The sequence below is a fragment of the Curcuma longa genome, chromosome 9 (genome assembly GCF_044706935.1).
Source record: "Curcuma longa cultivar G26 ecotype Majalengka, Jawa Barat chromosome 9, ITB_CL_G26_1.1, whole genome shotgun sequence".
Classification (NCBI taxonomy): domain Eukaryota; kingdom Viridiplantae; phylum Streptophyta; class Magnoliopsida; order Zingiberales; family Zingiberaceae; genus Curcuma; species Curcuma longa.
In genome coordinates this window covers 6,866,273-6,885,180 of record NC_133869.1, presented here as the reverse complement: position 1 = coordinate 6,885,180, position 18,908 = coordinate 6,866,273, and the positions used below count along the sequence as shown (strand labels likewise).

General features: G+C 38.7%; 3 protein-coding genes across 3 annotated transcripts; 1 reads left to right on the top strand and 2 right to left on the bottom strand.

Annotated features, from left to right (window-relative positions):
* The first annotated feature begins 935 nt into the window (after positions 1-935).
* On the top strand, positions 936-7,154 carry LOC141835445 (uncharacterized). Its single transcript, XM_074722901.1, has 2 exons — positions 936-1,728; positions 6,815-7,154. The coding sequence occupies exons 1-2, from the start codon at positions 1,307-1,309 to the stop codon at positions 6,891-6,893; spliced, it is 501 nt and encodes a 166-aa protein (XP_074579002.1). The 5' UTR covers positions 936-1,306; the 3' UTR covers positions 6,894-7,154.
* Positions 7,155-7,976: 822 nt separating this feature from the next.
* LOC141835329 (uncharacterized) lies at positions 7,977-13,211 on the bottom strand. Its single transcript, XM_074722775.1, has 6 exons — positions 12,556-13,211; positions 9,982-10,173; positions 9,659-9,898; positions 8,914-9,131; positions 8,476-8,730; positions 7,977-8,387 (listed from the first exon to the last, which is right to left on the bottom strand). The coding sequence occupies exons 1-6, from the start codon at positions 13,004-13,006 to the stop codon at positions 8,103-8,105; spliced, it is 1,641 nt and encodes a 546-aa protein (XP_074578876.1). The 5' UTR covers positions 13,007-13,211; the 3' UTR covers positions 7,977-8,102.
* A 1,934-nt stretch (positions 13,212-15,145) lies between these two features.
* Positions 15,146-18,522, bottom strand: LOC141835221 (beta-1,4-xylosyltransferase IRX9-like). The gene is made up of 3 exons (XM_074722651.1): positions 17,503-18,522; positions 15,971-16,229; positions 15,146-15,500 (listed from the first exon to the last, which is right to left on the bottom strand). The coding sequence occupies exons 1-3, from the start codon at positions 18,198-18,200 to the stop codon at positions 15,366-15,368; spliced, it is 1,092 nt and encodes a 363-aa protein (XP_074578752.1). The 5' UTR covers positions 18,201-18,522; the 3' UTR covers positions 15,146-15,365.
* Between the last annotated feature and the right edge of the window lie 386 nt (positions 18,523-18,908).

The following is an 18,908-nucleotide window of genomic DNA, read 5'->3' as shown; positions in this document are numbered from 1 at the left end:
GTCATCACCGCGGAGGGCGCCATTGGAAGCGGAGGCATTGTATCAGTTGGCATCGTCTTGTTCTGTCCTCCCATTTCCATCATTCGCCCATGGCCTGGCCCAATATTGCAGGACAAAGTAAACGGATCCATGAATGGTTGGATTGGATTACCTAGAGGAAAATTTCCTTGCGCCATGGATGAGCCGGGGAAGTAATTCACGTAGTCGATTGGTGCCTTTCCCTTCTGCCTCGAGTTGGAGTCGGTGCTATGTGCGAAATCGTACAGGAAGGACGGCGCCGGGGATTTGTTCGACGAAATGTTGCCGCTTTCCTGGCGGTGGATCGAGAAGGCGCTCTGGATCATGTCGCTGTGATTATTCTCCTGCGGCTGATGGAAGAATGGATTTGTGATCCCAGGCACCAGTTTTGGATTCGGCATTGGGGTGAGGAAGCTCTGGGCGGGGGCCGGCGGCAGCGCCTGCTCTTGCTGCTGAGCCTGGAAGAGATTCATTGGTGCGTTCATATCCAGACCGGACAAGGGTCCTCCCTTCTTCTGTAGAGCTGTCGCGAATGAGGATTCGGAGAGCCCTGGAGCTTGGAATTGCTGGCTTATGTTATTGTTCATGAAAGGTAAGCTTCCAAGCATTGGGCTGGCGGTGCTGTGGTAACTGTTGTTCTTCCCAGCTTCCATCAGCGAGGCCGACGTGATGCCAAAGAAATCATTTTGAACTGTGGAATTTGCTCGGACAGATGTCTCTTCCCCTGTTCCATAGAGACACATGTTTGTCAAAGAATGATTTTCCGACCCAAATCCTGGTGATTTCTCTGTCGGATTCATCAAAGAAAAGGATGAACCCGGAAAAGGACCAACGAACTTAATCCATCGAGCGACGAAGCTGGCGGCGGCACCGGGTGGATGGCTCCAGATGGTGCAGACGGCGCCGGACGACCATCGACGCCGCTACCATATACGGAGCCAATGATCTCGTCATACCGACCATTCAGCAGATCGGTAAAACGCACAGGGAGCAAATTAGGGTCATCGGGCAGCAAGGACAGGAAGCGGTTCATCTGCTCGCGGGCGTCCTGATCGCAGTTATTGTGGCCATTCACACTCGGATGCTGCTGCTCCGCCATTGTTGGATCACCGAGTGTAGCCACCTCATCATTAATGATACCTTCAGGGCACTCAACGTGCTCGTTCATGTCCGGCAGGCCAGAGTTCTCGTTAAAGGCACGACGTCTGGAGGCGGCAGCACTTGATTCTCCGACATCCGTCTGGGTCGGCATCTCACTCTCCTCCGAAGACTCACTGCACAACATAACATGCGCCTCGTAGCTGTTCTTCCTGGAGAATGTTTCTCCGCACTTGCACTGGAAGTCGCGGAGGGAGTGGTTCTTGAGGTGGGCCTTCAGGTCGGCCTCGACGGCGTAGGTCTTGGTGCACTGTGGGCATCTCAGGTTCTTAGGTCCATGCTTGCGGTTGAAGTGCTTCTTGATGCCGGTGATGTCACTGAGCGCACGGGAACGGTGGCTGTAGACACAGGAGGGGATCGGGCAGACGTAGAACTTGCGGCGCGCCGGCGTGCGACCAGACTTCTTGAGCTCGTAGTTAACGTTGTGGGTGCGCATGTGGAGCTGCAGATTCTGGTCGCGCTGGAAGCCCTTGTCGCACACTGTGCAAACGTACCGACTGGTGGCCAGCAGATCCTCTGCTTGCAGCGCCACCACCTCAGCACCGGGATCTGGTAATGCAAAATTTTGGTTTTTCTATCAATTTTAATGGCGAATCATCTGTGATGATCATATAAACACTGAATTCATTCACATGAAAATCAAACAAATAGCTCAGTAAATGAATTGGGTTACTTACTATTCTAATAGGTAGTTTGAACTTTAAAAATCCTTAATTTATGCATGTATACTTAAATTTGTATGAATTATAGCTAATTCTTGTCGTTCTATTTGGCATTATGATGTACATACATATTAGCTGTTGAGTGAACATCTTATGTAGCTCTAAGTTAGTGTAGGCATAACCCAAGCTAAACTTATGGAAATTCTAATAGTAAAATCTGGGTAGATTTTTTTTTGCAGGAAAGACATAAACCACATTGAATAAGTAACAAAGAGGAGAATCACTAATAAGATCTTCTGATCTCGTTCAATACCACCGCAACCCTTACCAACTCAGCTGGCTGATATCTTCAGATTGGATATATTTATTATAAACATGAAAATTCTTGCATAAAGCTATGTTTTTGAACATTCAATATAGGATAAATTCAGAAATCAATCTTAGAGAACTTAATTTATTTTCACCATATAACTTCAATCTTTAGAACATATTAATTAATATGTAACATTCAATATTGTTTGATATTGGCTAAGAATAAGATGGCACAATCGGACAAGATAATAGGAACAGGTATTCCTACCTGGACACCCTGCTGATCTGGTTGTTCTTTTCTTCCTTTCAAATGGGTTAGGGTGTGGTTGTTCATGGTTTCCTTGGGCGGAGCTGCCTGCTGTAGAAGCCCTTCTTGACATCTTTCTTGAGTCTGCAACCAGAACAATCTGATATCCATATCATAAGGAGAAGAAAAAACTTGTAGAAGTAAAAGCGTTAATTTTTTTCTCTTTGATTAGAATTGCCTTTTATTTATAGCTATATCTATAATGCTGTTATATATGGATATATTGGGATTAGAATATAAACATATGAAACAGAGATGAAACTAGAACTGTGGATTGATGATTTCTATATGATTAATTTCTTCTCCAAAGGAAATGTAGTACTGCTGTTTCCTTTGTATCCAAGAATGATCCATACACTTGAGATTTGTCCATATCTAGGATATTACTTTTTGTCATTATAGTCATGAAATAAAAAATGTTTGTGATGAGAGAGAATTTCTTTGTCAAGTTTCTCTCTATATGATATATATGTATAAGCATGCATATCTCAGATTAATTGCTTGCACATTCAATAAAAGCATCTTTGATTCATGCAGTAGAATTATGTGCACTAATGTAAGAAATTAACTAAGATGAAGATGTTAAATTAGGAACAGTTAGGCTTCATTATATTGAATGGCACTTCAATTACTCGTCTTGATAAAACTAATATTATCCTGAACTCCAGAACTTAATTCTTGGTTAACTTGAATCCCTTTATACAAAAATATTGAATATGTATATATTCCAAAGAAATAACAGTTGCAACAAAATTATCTTTTCTTATTTTTCATGTTTGTTTTTGTTCTTTTTGCAATAAAACTACTATCCACATTTAGTCTCCAATATATCTACTATATCATAACACAAGGTTCTCCTTTGGCATTTCAATTATTCTTCCTGATAGAACTAAAAGTTAACCTTGAACTCTGCATACTTGCTATAAAGGAAACTGAATTAGATATAGTAATACAAGTCAGCAATAAGTATTCTCAATGCTAAATGTGAGTTGTCAGAGGGGAAAAAACAAAAGAAGAAACTTAATAATTGGCTAACTTGAATCCCTTCATACAATCATAATGTGTTTGTGTATATCCTAAAAGGAATAACATGCAACAAAATTTGGCTTCATATCCTCGTGTCAACAAAATTATCTCTTTTCATTTTTCATGTTTTGTTGTTCTTTTTCACAATACTACAACTGTTTTCGGTATTTTTGTCTCCAATATATCTACCACATCACACAACAAAGTATCTTCTTCACCCCATGCAACTCTAGATGAAATACAATTTGGTGGAAAGAAGCTGACACTAGAAGTCTACTAAACAAATTACCTTCAACAGTGCCTCTAATTTTCCTTGTCAGTATGAGCATGCATGGCATTGAATAACTGGTTTTAAATATTGGTTTGTATGATGATACAAATCTAGACATATATAGTAATTCTAATGCAATACCTCTTTATCTTTTTTTACAAAAGATGTTCTGTTGTATGCTAATTTGTGATGAGGGATTAATTTCACATTGACAAAGAATGCTTCATATATATATATATATATATATATATATATATAAATATGAAAAGCAAACTATGTCTCCCAAACCATCTTTCAAGAAAAGGCAAATCTACCAATGTCTCATTCTTGAAGCATACTTGACCTGAAGGTCCAGACTGATGTGTGAAAATATTCTCTTCAAATAGTGTCTGCAAGAATGGTACAATCTTTCGATTCCTAATTAGGAGCCTTGATTAGTACATTATAGTGAGGAATCTCAATGTCTTATTAAATACAAAGAGATCACTATTGAATCAGGGAGAATGGTTATTTGACACCTCAATAGACTCACACGACCAGGTTAACGTGAACAAAGATACCCTAAATCAAGTTGACATATAAAATCTGCATGGTTGATACAAAGATGGCATGTAGGAGCTATCACTTTGCATGCAAAGGGAACAGAGTTTGGAATTAATATCATTTAAAACAACTTTTAATCAAACTTTGACGATCACAAACATGATCGATCTAGGTGAACAGAAATTTTTTTGGCAAAGATACTTGACAACTTCAAATACATGAACAATACTACCTAGAAAGAGACAAAAGCCAAGTGCAAATCCATCAGGGAACGCATGTATATCTTGTAAACACAAATTCTTCGTAATAAGCAGAGTTAATATAGAGTTTTAATTATGGACATGCAAGATACAGTATTGAGAAAATACCCCTAATTAAGATTTCCAGAGTTTAGAGAAAGAAAGAGGAAAAACCATAAGGCAAATAAATTTCATCTCAAAAATGGACATATTCGCTTCGATCTGATCTATAACTTATTTTATTAATATGATCAAAAAATTGGAAAAAAGCTTTCAAAGATCGAAAATGGGAACTCAAGGCTTCTAGGCTACAAATTCTTTTTAGATCGAAAAAATGATAATCAATTTTAGGAAAAATAAAAAAAACCCTAATTTGGATATCTCATCATTTTATTAAGGAAGACGATCCTAAAAATGAATCAAGATTCAAAATCACATTTCTTATCAAGAATGGAACTAGATCAAATTAAATCATGATTGAGATAGTTTTCTTTACCTACGAACTTACAGAGTGATATTGTGGAATGCAGCCGAATGGATCTATTGGGGATGAGTAAACAAATGGGTCCCTTCTCTTGCCTCGAGAGAGACCGAGTTATATATTTCGCTCACGCCTACTTGGCAGATACTTCTCCCCTTTTTGTACATGATGTTTTTCTCTTTTTTATATGGTTTTAAAAAATGTTATTTGTTCGGCCTTGTAAATGCCAACCTTACTTAACGAGAGGGGTGAAATGAAGACGAGATTAAAAAAAATATTTTGAAACTTGGCTAACCCAAACCGTCATATGTCATATGGAATGCAATTAATATGCACGAAAAATGGCATGCACATAAGGTAGGTCATTATAATTTAATGAAAAAGAATATCTCAATAATAGTCATATGCAATAGGGAAAGCTAATAGATCTATTCAAGCTTAGGGTTTATCTGACTAGGAATATCATTGGTGTAGGCATAGCTATGGTCATCTTCGTCACCATCTAACCATGTTTGTCCTAGCTATTTGGGATAGGTCATTTGTATTTTATACCTCCATTGAGCTCTATGAAAGACTATGTCATTTGTAATTTTTAAATTAACTAAATTTGTTTACCCTATATTGACTAACATTTGTTTGATTTCTCTCTACCCTTTACAACTTCCACTATGCAATTCTTTCAATTATAAAATCTATTCGTCATGTTTGAAGATGCCATTTTAATCTATTTACTTTTATTTTATTATCTATTGGACGTACATATGATTGCTCTTAAGTAATAATACTTATTTATTTATTATTTTTATAATAACTTTACTACATCAGTGAAGCTTGAGGTGTAGATATGGCTGTAATTTTTGCTGAAATAATTTAGTTGAGTGCATGATCACCGTAAAAGTATTGTCTAAATAATTAGTCTTTGATGATAATAAACACAGAAAATTATAACAAAAGTTGTTTAAATTCTGTACTTAGTTGCTAATGCTGAAAGTCAAAGAAGAATATTTGAGAAATGTTGCTTTTTTACCCTACTTTTGTGCTCCTTTGGTACACTGAAAGCCGCTTCATCTCTTGTAGGTAGCTAGAAGTTCTTCAAAACATAGAAATGCTTTGCCAAAATAGATCAGTTTTTGTGAATAACATAAAAGTCTTCTAAATGCAGAAGCACAACTCGAACATTGAAGTATCTCGCTGTTTGGACTTTATTGGTAGGATGTGTTTTAGCCTTTTTGGGTCTGTTGATCGTAGTTGAGGATTTCAATCGAGACCATGAGATTTGATTTGGATTCTTTGGTGGTCAAGGAGATTTTGGTTATTAGGCTTTGTTGGCTTTAAAGTATGCTGGTGACAGGTCTTGACTGAAAGGCCTTGAAATCTCTGATTTTAGCTTAAACAGAGGTGAACGCACATAGTTGAAGGGTCATGTGAGTTCTATGCATTGAAGTACACTTGTGTTGGTCCTTATTGATTTTACAAGAGTGATTTAAATTCAAACAAAGAATTATCAGGTCCATCTTTTCGGACTCACTAATGTCCTCAAGGCGAGTCTGGTTCAGGAATTTTTGGCTTGTAGTCAGCTTCAAATGGAAACCATGAAAAATGTAGGTATGTTGTGTTCATCAGGTAGTGATGCTGAGTTTAGGTGTTAAAACTTGCTTCTTAGCTGCACAGAAATATGGCTCTTACTCCTACCAAATTAGTCGAAGACCTCCATTGCCAAAGATGGACGGCTCTTCAAAAAATGACTTGTTCCAAGAATGTTAAGGAATGATTCTAATCAAGTTGTTTCTATTACAGGACAAGCGAACATGGAGTCAGCATATCGTTGTTGAAGATTGAAGTGTCATCATTGCTGAGACTGTTTTTATGTTATTGAAGATGGGATTCCAGGTAGTCATGTAGTTCTCTCAAACTATCAGCAGTCTGGCGTGCAGCAGATAGACAAACATGAAGGTTCAATAAGGGTAGAACAGGATGATTGATTATTTTGGCTGGAGCTTCAGCCATGTTATCTTCACCTGTAATTGTTTCATGGTAACCGATCTTAAATAGTTGAGACAAATATGACTCTGAGACAAGCATGACTTCACCTTGTGTCTGATTTTGTATTTACCTTTTGCTGATTTTGTTTTTTAATGTTTTCTGTGTACATTCAGTTGGTTTTTTATCATTTATCTTTCAGGATATAATTTTTTTTAAAAAAAATTGCTCCTGCTATATATATATATATATATTAAATTGCTCCTGCTATATATATATATATATGTTTTTTTAAATGTTTTTTAAGATTGTATTTATTGTTACGAAATAAAATAAAAGTTTCAGTTTGTAACTTCCCTGAATAGTATCGCTGGGTTTTTGTTTATCAAAAGTTTTATATAAAAAATAATCCAACTTGATTTTAATTTTTCACCTAAAAATTTCTAATTAATAAATGACAGAAAATGAAAAGGATATTTTCCATTATTCATATCATCAAAAGATGCTTTTTTTTACAAAAAAAATTATTAAAATAATATTTTACTTATAATTTCATACCTAAAATACTCTTCTTTGCTCCACTTTAAGACAGCTTTTACAATTTCAAAATTTTCTATTTTAGAATAGCTTTAACGACACTACATCACTATTTTAGAGTAGCTTTAACTAAAACTATACTATCTTTAAAATACATATTATCTCAAGATAAAGCACAAAAAGGTATTTTGAATATCAAATTTTCTTCCAAGATCAATTATATATTTTTTAAAGAGAATTACAAGGTGTAAAATTAAATTTTATGAATAAAAATTATTAAATTTATTTAAAAATAATCTATTTTATGAATAAAAATTATTAAATTTATTTAAAAATAATTTATTTTATCATACCTTCTTATCAGAATTGCCCCGGGAATTTTATCGTTTTTAATTTTATCAATCCAACAGCCAATTATGAATGACACGTGTCAGCGAATCCATTGAGAAGAATAGAAAGCTATAAAATTTCCTTGTGAGCGGGGCTATGAAAAGTATTTAAAAGAAAATGTGGAAATGTATTATTCATTTTTTTTTACCAAAAAAAGAAGAAAGTAATACATTTTCTTCTACTCCTGCCCGATGGAATTATTCCATGTTGTTTCTTCCGTGCATTCTTGACTCATTTCTTCCATGCATTCTTGACTCACCGATTCATCATCGATCTCCAATTCATTGGCAAGAGGGCCTTGAGGATCCCCGAACAGAACGGACAGTATTTGCCTGTGACAATCATCGCATAACCAGAAATAGGAGAAGTGCCCTTCCTCCGGCATCATATGCACTAGCGCTCTCGGAACCAATCGTCGAACATATTCTGTCGATGATGGTGGCACCACGTAGTCATTCATCCCCTGTTGTATGACTTCAAATAGTTAGGAAAGAGCACAGGAAGCACAACTAACAAGGTAGATGGAACCTCATTGGTGAAGGTGAGCTGACCTGCCAGAGGTGAATAGGACCGAGAAAGCCTGCCCACTCCCTTTCGACTTCAGTATATAGTGATTTCAACCATGAAAGAAGGCCGTCATACTGATGGCGCTTCTGCACTTGAAGATCAGCTAAACTGAAACCCCAATTCGATACTTGTAGCACAGCTTCCTCCTTGAAGGGTTGGGCATCTCCTTGACGGATGGATTCGGCCACGTCCTTCTCCCAGAATTCCCTAAAACTTGATTCTTCCAATAAAGATTTATCCTGTGTGAATAACACAAGCCGTTGGAAGCTTAATTTGTGTAAACGAAAACAACCTAGACATTTGGAAAACAAAAATCATAAGCATCAGAAGAGGTAGTCCCGGAAAGTAATATGTTTGCGATGATTTTATGCAGTTGGCTAGATGCTATGGATTTAAGCAGCGGGAATCAAAATTAGACGTACCTTCTTACTCAGTGTCAGTGACAACCACTTCTCAGGCTGACCGTGTTTTCCAGACAAGAAGCTTCTGTGATAGAAATATGGAAGAAGAGAAGGGAATCTCCGAGCTAAAAAGTACATCATCTTCCTTTTCATAGTCCACTTGCCCCTAAGTTTACGCGACTCTTCCTTGTTGAGGTTAGGGTCATATGGATTGACCATTGGAGCAAACATGGCTATACCTGGAAGCACAATTGGAGACAGGACGAGAAATAGAGTCAAAACTGAACCACATAGAATAAGAATTTATTCACTCGCTAATGAATATAATCACCAAAGAAATTATGAATGTTTTACTCCCAGAATAGTTATAATTTTGAGAAAAAAGAAAGTGAAGATACACGGAAGAACTGGTTTACTTAATCCAGACAGCAATTACTGCTCGAGAAGAACCATAAAAGGTCTACATTCTGTGTAAAAGCACATTCACAAGAAATTCTAACACCTAAGTCCAATTTCAGTACTTCAAAAATAAAATTTTGGAGCCATTGGGCCTGTCATTCTGATCACAGAATTCATGTGGTACACCGAGGTCAATGTTACACTGAGGTCTCATTCTATCATGGCTATCCTTGGAATACATTACAAACTTGATCTATGTCATAGGAGTCATTTTGCTACTTTGCAACATGCAAAACCAATATTTGAAGAACTGAATATCTGAGTTCAGTGTCCACAGATGTGTGAAAGCATAATGTAACTGTATTACCTGCTATTCTGTCAGGAATATAATGTGCGGCTGCCCATGCATGCATAGCTCCACTCGAGTAACCCAACACCCAGAACTTGTCCATGACACCAAGAGCATTTGCCAAATGGAGCATATCCATAGCTGATGAGTTGAGATTTCTGCCAGGATGAGGATCACTTTCACCAAAACCTGGAAGATCATAAGTAACAAAACGAACACCAAATTCCACTAACAGAGACTCTTTAATGCCAGGTATTCCTACATGAGAGAACCAAAATGAAATCAAACTAGGAATTCAATTTAAGAGGCAAGTCTATTAATAAACAAGGAAAAAACTGTACCTGCTAGACGAGAAGAAAGAAAAGAATGTGGAGCAATCATGGAGAATCTAGCGCTTTCAGCTGAAACTCCTTTTTCTTGATAAGCTATATGTCTACCATCCAGAAGTTGGATGCGACTAGCACTAGGAGGACTTACATACAGTTTCTTTGGTGGCTCAACCGGATTCTCTATCCCACTATTTACATTTAGTACTGCACATGATATTGGACCAGAGTAAACAAGAAAGCAGGTCATATGTGTAAAAAAAAAAACACAATACCTCTTAAAAGGATTGAATGGAAGTCAAATGCAAGTCTTCACGAAGTCAATTAATGGGTAAAACTTAGTATCAGGACAATTACCATTTAAGAGACAGCTAACTAGCAAACACTTCAAGAAATAATGAAACAAAAAAATATCTTCATGTTGTTAAGAACTAAAATTGTATGCTTGGAGAGGATCAAAATACATCTGGAAGTGCAAGAGTTATGCAGAATTTATTCCTGCAATTTTCACTAAAATGAAGTAATCAAGCACATAATGATATGTGAAGTTAGACGTACTAGTTAAACACTAAGACTGTTATTCAGATTGTTGTACAAATATCACATGGGTGTAGTGTCCAATGACTACTTTTAAATTTTTAACAAGTAATCAATAGGGATCTCGAATGTCCATTGAGGGTGTCAGTGTCCAAGCAACAATATATGTTACGCCCTGGGGGTGTCATTCCCGGACACCGAGAGATACCCCTCTCAGCGACAATATAATAAAAGAGACTTAGAAACCATCCAAACAGAATAATCAGAAAATTCATCAACTTTATATATCATATGCTTCATAGCCAACAAAATGATACATGTAACACGATATATGAAACAAAATGTAAATCAACAAAACGAAAGTAAAACAAATCAAGAATCAACACGTCGAGATCGCTAAGCAACTCTACATAAAGCTGAAACCAACTATAATATCAAAAATGTGTCTGCATCTACAAAACTAGAGGTGATGACCATAGCTAGCTCCGACACGGGCTCCAGCGGCTATTGTTGTGGTGGCTGTCGTTGGCTGGAAAAACCACAAAAGAAAGATGGAAGAAGGAAGATTGCTGCTGTGCTTGAGAAGAGAGAGGGTTGCTGCAGTTTTTCTGCTGTTGGGGAAGAGAAGGAGAAGAAGAGAAGAAGGAATGAGGGAGAAGGAGAAGGGAAAAAGAAAAGAGAGGGGGGCGTGAGTATGACAGGTATAGCAGTGGTGGTGGGCTTTTTTTTTCAATACCTAACAATATATGACAGAAATAGGAGAGCAATTAGGGTCATGCCATGCCTTTATTACTTGAGGCATATTGCAAGTTTAAATCAAGGGCTAATTATCACTAACATGTTCTTTAAGAAAAATTGGAGCAGCATGCACAAAGATATTTTGGAACATATTAATTTTCTTTAAGAATCCAACAGGTGCCTGATACTATCAAAGATAACAAGGATAGAGTAATAGCAATTACATTGCTTATAAATTTTAGTTACATTTTGGTCTTGTTTGGTCATGAAAATTTTCGAATTTTAGTTTTCATCTCCCGTATGCTAATTCGAATTTTTTCATGCCTTTATTACTTGAGGCCAAGTTTGAATCAAGGGTTAATTATCACTAACATGTTCGTCAAGAAAAATTGGAGCAACATGTACAAAGATATTTTGGAACATATTAATTTTCTTTAAGAATTCAACAGGTGCCTGATACTATCAAAGAAAATAAGGCTAGAGTAATAGCAATTACATTGCTGATAAATTTTAGTTACATTTTGGTCTTGTTTGGTCGTGGAAATTTTCTAATTTTAGTTTTCATCTCCCATACACTATAATTCGATTTTTTTTTTTAAAAAAAGTATTTCCATCAACCTTTTGACACCATTCTCCACTGATAAATTCTAAGGTGTCGAACATTAAAAATAATTGTTCGATTTTTTATGTTACAACAGGGAATGGAAGTCATAATTACAATTAGACATATGCAAAAAAGAGAAGGAAAAAACCATGCATGAGTGCAAAAATACAAATTTTAACTGAGATTAAGAAATATGCATGAAGAACCTAATCGTATTTTTGTAATGAAATGGATAAAGATGGGAGGCACCTACAGAAATTTAAATGCCCTGACTACATGGCGGAATGTAGAGATTCTGCTATGTGCGTTGACGAAAGAGCAAATGACAACCATTTACTGAACACCACTGATATCAAGGTAATGCTTACACAAATTTATAGATCAATGCAAAAATCAAAATAGCAAGTTAATCAATTGGTGGATGGTCCAGGAAAAGTGAGTCGCTACTCTGATAAAAGGAATTCTAAAGCAAGAATATTGGCACACAAATAGTCAAACACTGAAAATTTTGCACTTCAAGAATGTTTTCGAGAAGTTTGGACAAAAGATTTCATCTTTTCTTTACCGTATATTTTAATTGCAGATATTTGTTTGGTGCCATCGGAACGAATATTTTAGATTCCGGTTAACAACGAAGCAACTATAAACAAAAATTATATGAAATCACAAAAAAAAAAAAAAAAACTTCTGATATCGACAGGATTCATTACCAAGAAGGGCGACGAGAAAGACGGCGATGACAACCGGCCAAGCCTGAGCCGGATCCCGATCCTCGGGCAGATACTCGTTCAAGAACTCGAGCCGCCCCGAGACGGCATCCCAATGCCCCCTGACCTGCCTCCCGACATAGGTTTCCTCCACGCCCTCGAGGCTCTGCTGCGCTATGTCCCAGCACCCGTGGCCAAGCTCCCGCAGCATTTCCCCTGTGGCCATCACGAACCCCATCATCTTCTCCTTGAAACTCTCCTCCGCCCGCGTCCTGCCCCCCTCTTCGTAGGGTCCGTAAAACCCTCTCCCGAAGACGCTCTCACCTAGACTCCCCATGCCCCGCTCCTCCTCCGCCGCAGCCGGCGTGGCGCCGGCGCGGTATCGGATCCCTGAGCCATCCACCAGGCTGGCGAAGTCTTCCTGCCACGTCATCCCGTTCGTCGCTGACGACATCGCCGCCGCCTCCACCAAAAATCGCCCGCTCTGTGGGGGAGCGGAAGATCAGCGTGGAATAGAAGCTACCGGAAGGCGATAGAGAGACGAGAGCAGCGAACGAGTGGATCAAGTCGACTCAGGGCCACGCGATACCGCAGCGGAGGACGATGACCTCCATGGACGGAGATCGGCCTCCTCCTCCTCGATCGGTTTCCCTCACTACTGTTACCAACTTCTCGCTTTAGTGCGTTAAGAAAGAGAAGAGCCGAGCGACTCGAAAACTGGCGTCGAGTGGTTGGACGGCAGAGACTCGTGTGGGGCTCCCGCACCGACAGTGAGGATGCGTCCACGTAAGATCTCCGTCATCACCCGCGTAACGGTTACGCTTTAAGCATGTGCGAACGGATGACGCCTGGCCCACCTTCGGTTGCCGGTCTCGTCGGGATCGGATCGCCTGAGAGGGACAAAACACGCCACAGGATACTAAGCGAGCATGACAGGTTCAGGTCTAACTAGGATCGGCTGAATGGACACAGTACACGGTTTCGGCGTGGTCCAGGCGGCGAGTTCGGTGGGGAGTCGTTTTTTGGCCGTACGATGATTTGATGTGGCGAAAGAGACGGTGGATGGTGAAACAATTAGCCGTTGTAGGTAAAAACGGTCTGTTTACATCGAAGGAAGGGAGGGAAGGAAGGGAAGGAAAGATTTTTTTTTGTTGTTCTAGATTTCCTTGCCAATATCGTGTATCTATCTAAATCGCTAGAGAAAATCAATAAGAGAGATTTCTTTCTGCCGTAGTAAACATTAAAAATAAAAAAAATAATAATAATTCAAGCATGAGGCTGAGTTGGATTAGGTGAGAAGAGAAGATGATGGAGACTAGTGCGGTGGAGGTTGCGGGTGATATAATATTTAACGATAAAGAAGGGGCGAACGAATCGAGTGTTAGATTTTCTTGGATTTTGTTTAGATTTTTCTAATTATTGCTAAGGACCAGATATATCTACGCCCAATATCCTTTTTTTTTTATTATAAACGAGTAAATTGCGATAATGAAGAGGGAGGAAGTATGGGATTAGTGGACATGGCACATGCGCCTTACCTGCCTTCTACTCCTCTCATGGTTAGTTACTGCAATTATTAATGATGGCCCTTCAGAATTAAAAAAATATTTGACTTTTTTGTTTCTTTTTCACTTCAGAATTTTGCAGTAACAGATGGGAAGAACTCTCCTGATGTGTGACAATCTCCTAAGGGCATCCACAATGTATCGGGATATTTCATCCAAATATTTGTGGTCCCCATGTCCACATCATCAACCAAATATCTCCTTCCTCAAATATCCCAACTTTCACAATCAAATATCCCACAAATCAAATATTTATGGGTCCCACCTATTCCCATTATCTCACTTTCAAATATCATACTTAAATATCATAACTAAATATTATAATTAAATATTATAAGTTCCTATATTATTTTATTAATTTATATTTAAATAAACTTATTTATAATTTCTAATTTTAATTAAATATTAAATAAAATTAATTTAATAATATTATTTTATTATAAAGCATTTGAAATCACCGGGCAAAACTCTTTGCCCGGTGATTTCAAATCACCCCCCTCCAATGGGGGATATTTGGTGCATAGGGGTATTTCTCCAAATATCCCCTCCAAATATCCTCCATTGTGGATGCCCTAATGAGTGTTAGACCCTTCTGCATTGTTATATTGTTTGGACAGATGCAGAAGCAAACAAAGAAAAAAAAAACTTTATCAATTCATTGCGTGGCCAGATTACGTTGGCATTTATCATCATCTACACATGGTCAGTGATTTTTATATTTTTTAATAATCAAGATGTTAGAACTTCACCGAACTAATTTAAAAAATAGACGGTCTTCCTTTTAATTCACCTACTGAATAAATCTGAATTATAACTTATGCATATTTAAAAGTTGATCTTTAAGATATTCGTTCCATTTGAGATTCCAATTGTGATCCCATTCAGGTCCTATACAATTTATTGAAAATTCCACTTGTACATCTCCTTTTCTCTGTTATTTACCAACAAGCTCGAGACTAGTAAACATTGCACGAGTATGTTTCCAAAGCACAAAAAGAAGAGAGTTCTTAAACAGAATGGATGATTGCTTCCTTGCTTTGAATTTCTTGTCTTAGTGCATTTGCAACAAGATACATATTTATGAATGTGCTAACCAACCTCAATTATAAAGTCACCAACTACATGAAATTAATACCATGGTGTAATGGCAAAAAAATATTGAATCAACAGTAACAATTTGTTTTTCACTTTCTCTCATTTACACTTCTATTATGGTTCATCTCTCATTGTCTACCTTCTACCCTGGTTTTAAGAGTGGAAAGGCAGGGAATGAATGCTAGGTGTGTCAAGATGCCACACCATGATTCTGGAGCAGCCAGCAGGAATACCCTTCAACTTAGTCATATCTTCTAGGATGACTTCATGCACAAACTTGATTGAATCCTGAAAACGCCACCGCCAGCAAGGGTTAGATGATTATAAAGAAAAAAAAATGGTAGTGGGTGATGAATTGACAAGCCACCATCCAGTTACTTCTAGGACAAGGCTATGTTATCAATCCTAATGAGGGAGAAGAGTCTGGTAAACATCTTGCATGGGCTAATAATTGAAAAAAAAATTGTTGCCAATTAGGTGGTTGATAAGCTTTCTTGTAGTATAAATAAACAAACATAAAGCCACCTAATGCCATCGCATCATCAGGAAAACATCTAATATATGTATCAGTTAGTGCTGCAATTGATTGCTAAGTCAATGAAAGAATAATGAAAGAGATGCAAGTAACGCTGAGTTAAGACATGGTCTTTCTAGCAACTGACTATGCTTCATTTATCATTCTATGAAAGAGTTCATGAAGGCATATGCCTTGTCAAACAAAAGATAAAAATTCTTTAAAAGATAACTCTATCACTAACCTGTGATGTGTCAGGCAATGAGGTAGGGCGGCCCCACCTCTCAGGATCCCAGAGTAGAGAGCTATTGAATGCAAAGCCAAAAATATTTAATTTTCGAGGTTTCGGGCTCATGTCAGTACTACTGATCAGCAACCTACTATCATAGCTCAAATCCTTTAAAATCCATCCTTGGACCTTCGATGAGTTACAAACAGGGCCATCCACAGCCACCCTTTTCCTGTTTGATGATACAATTGCTACTGGCCAAGTCCCAAAAGCCCTGTGATTTTGAATAAGAAGCATTAGCACTACTTAAGTTGTCACTTGAGCAGGGGAATGAGACGAGCAATATAACTGTCGATGTTAAATGTTAATGGTTAAATTACATGAATGAATAATCAGAATATACTGACATCCATATCAAACTGTGACCATTGTTTGACCATGAATTATAAACTTGAAGAATTCAGTTTCTTTAACAAACTCTACTACAATTTGGTTTTTGAATCCAGAGTTTATAGACGAATAGATGTGAGACAATTGAGAACTGGAAACGAAAGGGAAGATAAATGAGCATCATTCTTAAAGTAAGATCTTGAGTAGGCATATTGCAGAATTGAATTCAATGGGAAAAAAAAGTATCATAAACTCACTGTATTTCTGCAGTTTCCCAATAAGACCATAAGAAGTAGAGGACGGACAAAGTTGTCAAACAAGGTATCGTGTGATTCAGATGCATGTGCAAGAGATTAAATGATGGACAAGAAAGACTAGTAGGGTTATGCTGGAAAAGAAAAAGGTTTTCTTAGTACGGACTGGTTAATTTATACAAAAGGCATCTCTTTTTGCCAGGTGTGGGACAACTTTTGCAACTTTAATTCTACAGTTTTGCTATTGGCAAATAGATCTGTTTAGAAGCAAGGTTGAGATGCTTTTTCATTAACCAAGCAAGGGTTGACAGTTTTTGAATATCAAGGAATGATCAAGCAAAACTATTAACTATAATCAATCAAAATGTATATGTTTCCCTTCTCCGAGGTACACGGCACACAATGCAAAAATTACGCATTTTGAGGCACTTTTGCATGCTCATCAACCCATAGATACCAAGTTCAGTAATGTGGAAATACTAAACCTGGATTTAAGACTCCTCAAAGAGAAAACAAGGGAGGGAAAAAAATCAGTGCATCAAATTCGAAGAACTGGTCAAATGCTAATTTTATCTTCTCAAAGCTCCGTTGTTGCATTGCCAAATCACACAACTAGCTGAGAGAAGGGAAACAAAAGGGCAATAAAATCTAATGCAGTAATTTATCATAACTACAGAAACGGAATGAAAAGTTTGATTTTGGGTTGAAAGTAAAAGGTCAAAGGCTGTGGAAAAGATCATGACTTTGTGCTTTGTTTTACCTTTTTTTTATAGCAAAAGTGCCAAAGATGGGACTTCTCTTTGAATCGGCCAAGGATTAAAGTTGCAGAGATGCTAATATTGATTCAATCTTGTAATTCCAATTAACGAAATAAGGAAAAACAAAGAGGCAAAACGAGCGTACTCGACATCTCTTATGTCCTCGAAGAATTGTAGATCGTAGACGTTGGATGCCCCGGCGAAGTGTACGATCCCGGTGAGTCGGTGGTACTCGACGTGGCTGAGGGCGACGTTCCGCTGGTGGTCGGCCTCCGCCTCCGGGTCAGTAAAGTTCTCCTTAAATGTCAAGTGCCTGTACATGACGCCAGTGGTCCGCAGCATAGCTGCGGTGGCGGCAGCATCCTCGCGCGCCTGGACGACGATCCACAGCAGCGGCGGCGGCACCAGGCGCAGGGTGTGCGCCAGCCGCCGCAAGAACGCACCTTGAAACCGGTCGCCGCGCCGCACCGTCGTGACCAGGATCAGCAGCCGCTCGCGCGGATGCGGCGTCGTCTCCTCCGCCCCGCGGGCGTTGCTACCCTCGTGGAGCGGCGGCGGGTCGAAGTCGTTGTCGGCGGGAACACGCACAGATCTGGAGATCTCGGCGAGAGACCTGTTGGCGGTCGAGCCGGCAGGCTCGGCAACCTCTTCCGCGGCCTTGATTGGGACAGCCGGGACGACGACGACGACGGGCGAGCGCTCGACTGCGCTGGCGGAGAAGAGATTGACGGCGCTGGGCGGCGCGAATCCGGTGAAGAATCCAGTGACGAAGCAGAGCACGAAGTGCAGGAGCGCCTTCTTCCAAAGCTGGATCTTCTTCTTCGATCGATCCAACGAACCCATCTCCCACGCCGACAGCTTCTACGACCAAGACTCCACCGACAAACACAATTAACAAAAAGGCGACGAAATTCGATCAAACTCGCCCGAACCAGAGCACGAAAATCTAGCTACCGACCAGGTGTTCGACAGAATGCCTCAGACAGAATGAAATCCTCAAAAAAATAATATGCATTGAGAGCTCGAAGTTGCTTGAAGCGCAAGGAAGAAGAGTAGGGGGAGGAGATTTCGGTGGAGTTGATGAGGCTTGAAGGAAACCCGCCACCTACTAGATTGGTTTGGCCATGGCGGACGTGAGGCGAGGCGAGGCAAGTAAAGTAGAGAAACGAGCTTGATTCTTGTGGAATTTAATGAGTGGGAACATCAACACATAAAGGACAAAGTAGAGCAATTGTCCGGGTGTGCTGATGGAAGAGGAACGAGATGACGGTGCAGACCTCTTCAATAATTAAATTTAATAGAGGGTATTTTTTTTATAAAAATAAAAATAAAAATAAAATATTTCAGTCATGATTTACAAAATCATTATACAGATATCAATTCATGGAAATTGATATCTGAACTAAATGTCAACAACACGGTCAACCATACAGCCCGAATTAGGCACATAAATTGAATTCCTGCGTAGGCTTTGGTTGACTAGCTTGTCCTGACGATTTAGATCTCTTGTCGTAACATATTACAAATCCCTTTGAGTTTTCATGATGAATG

Excerpts from the sequence above, each read along its gene's own strand:
- LOC141835445 (XM_074722901.1), top strand. The coding sequence starts at position 1,307 with ATGCGCCTCGTAGCTGTTCTTCCTGGAGAATGTTTCTCCGCACTTGCA. Across the intron at positions 1,729-6,814 it reads CACCTCAGCACCGGGATCTG|GACAAGCGAACATGGAGTCA; the intron begins GTAATGCAAAAT and ends TTTCTATTACAG.
- LOC141835221 (XM_074722651.1), bottom strand. The coding sequence starts at position 18,200 with ATGGGTTCGTTGGATCGATCGAAGAAGAAGATCCAGCTTTGGAAGAAG. Across the intron at positions 16,230-17,502 it reads GAGGACATAAGAGATGTCGA|GGCTTTTGGGACTTGGCCAG; the intron begins GTACGCTCGTTT and ends TCAAAATCACAG. Across the intron at positions 15,501-15,970 it reads CATTGCCTGACACATCACAG|GATTCAATCAAGTTTGTGCA; the intron begins GTTAGTGATAGA and ends TGGCGTTTTCAG.
- LOC141835329 (XM_074722775.1), bottom strand. The coding sequence starts at position 13,006 with ATGTCGTCAGCGACGAACGGGATGACGTGGCAGGAAGACTTCGCCAGC. Across the intron at positions 8,731-8,913 it reads CACTGACACTGAGTAAGAAG|GATAAATCTTTATTGGAAGA; the intron begins GTACGTCTAATT and ends TTATTCACACAG. Across the intron at positions 8,388-8,475 it reads GTCCTATTCACCTCTGGCAG|GGGATGAATGACTACGTGGT; the intron begins GTCAGCTCACCT and ends GTCATACAACAG.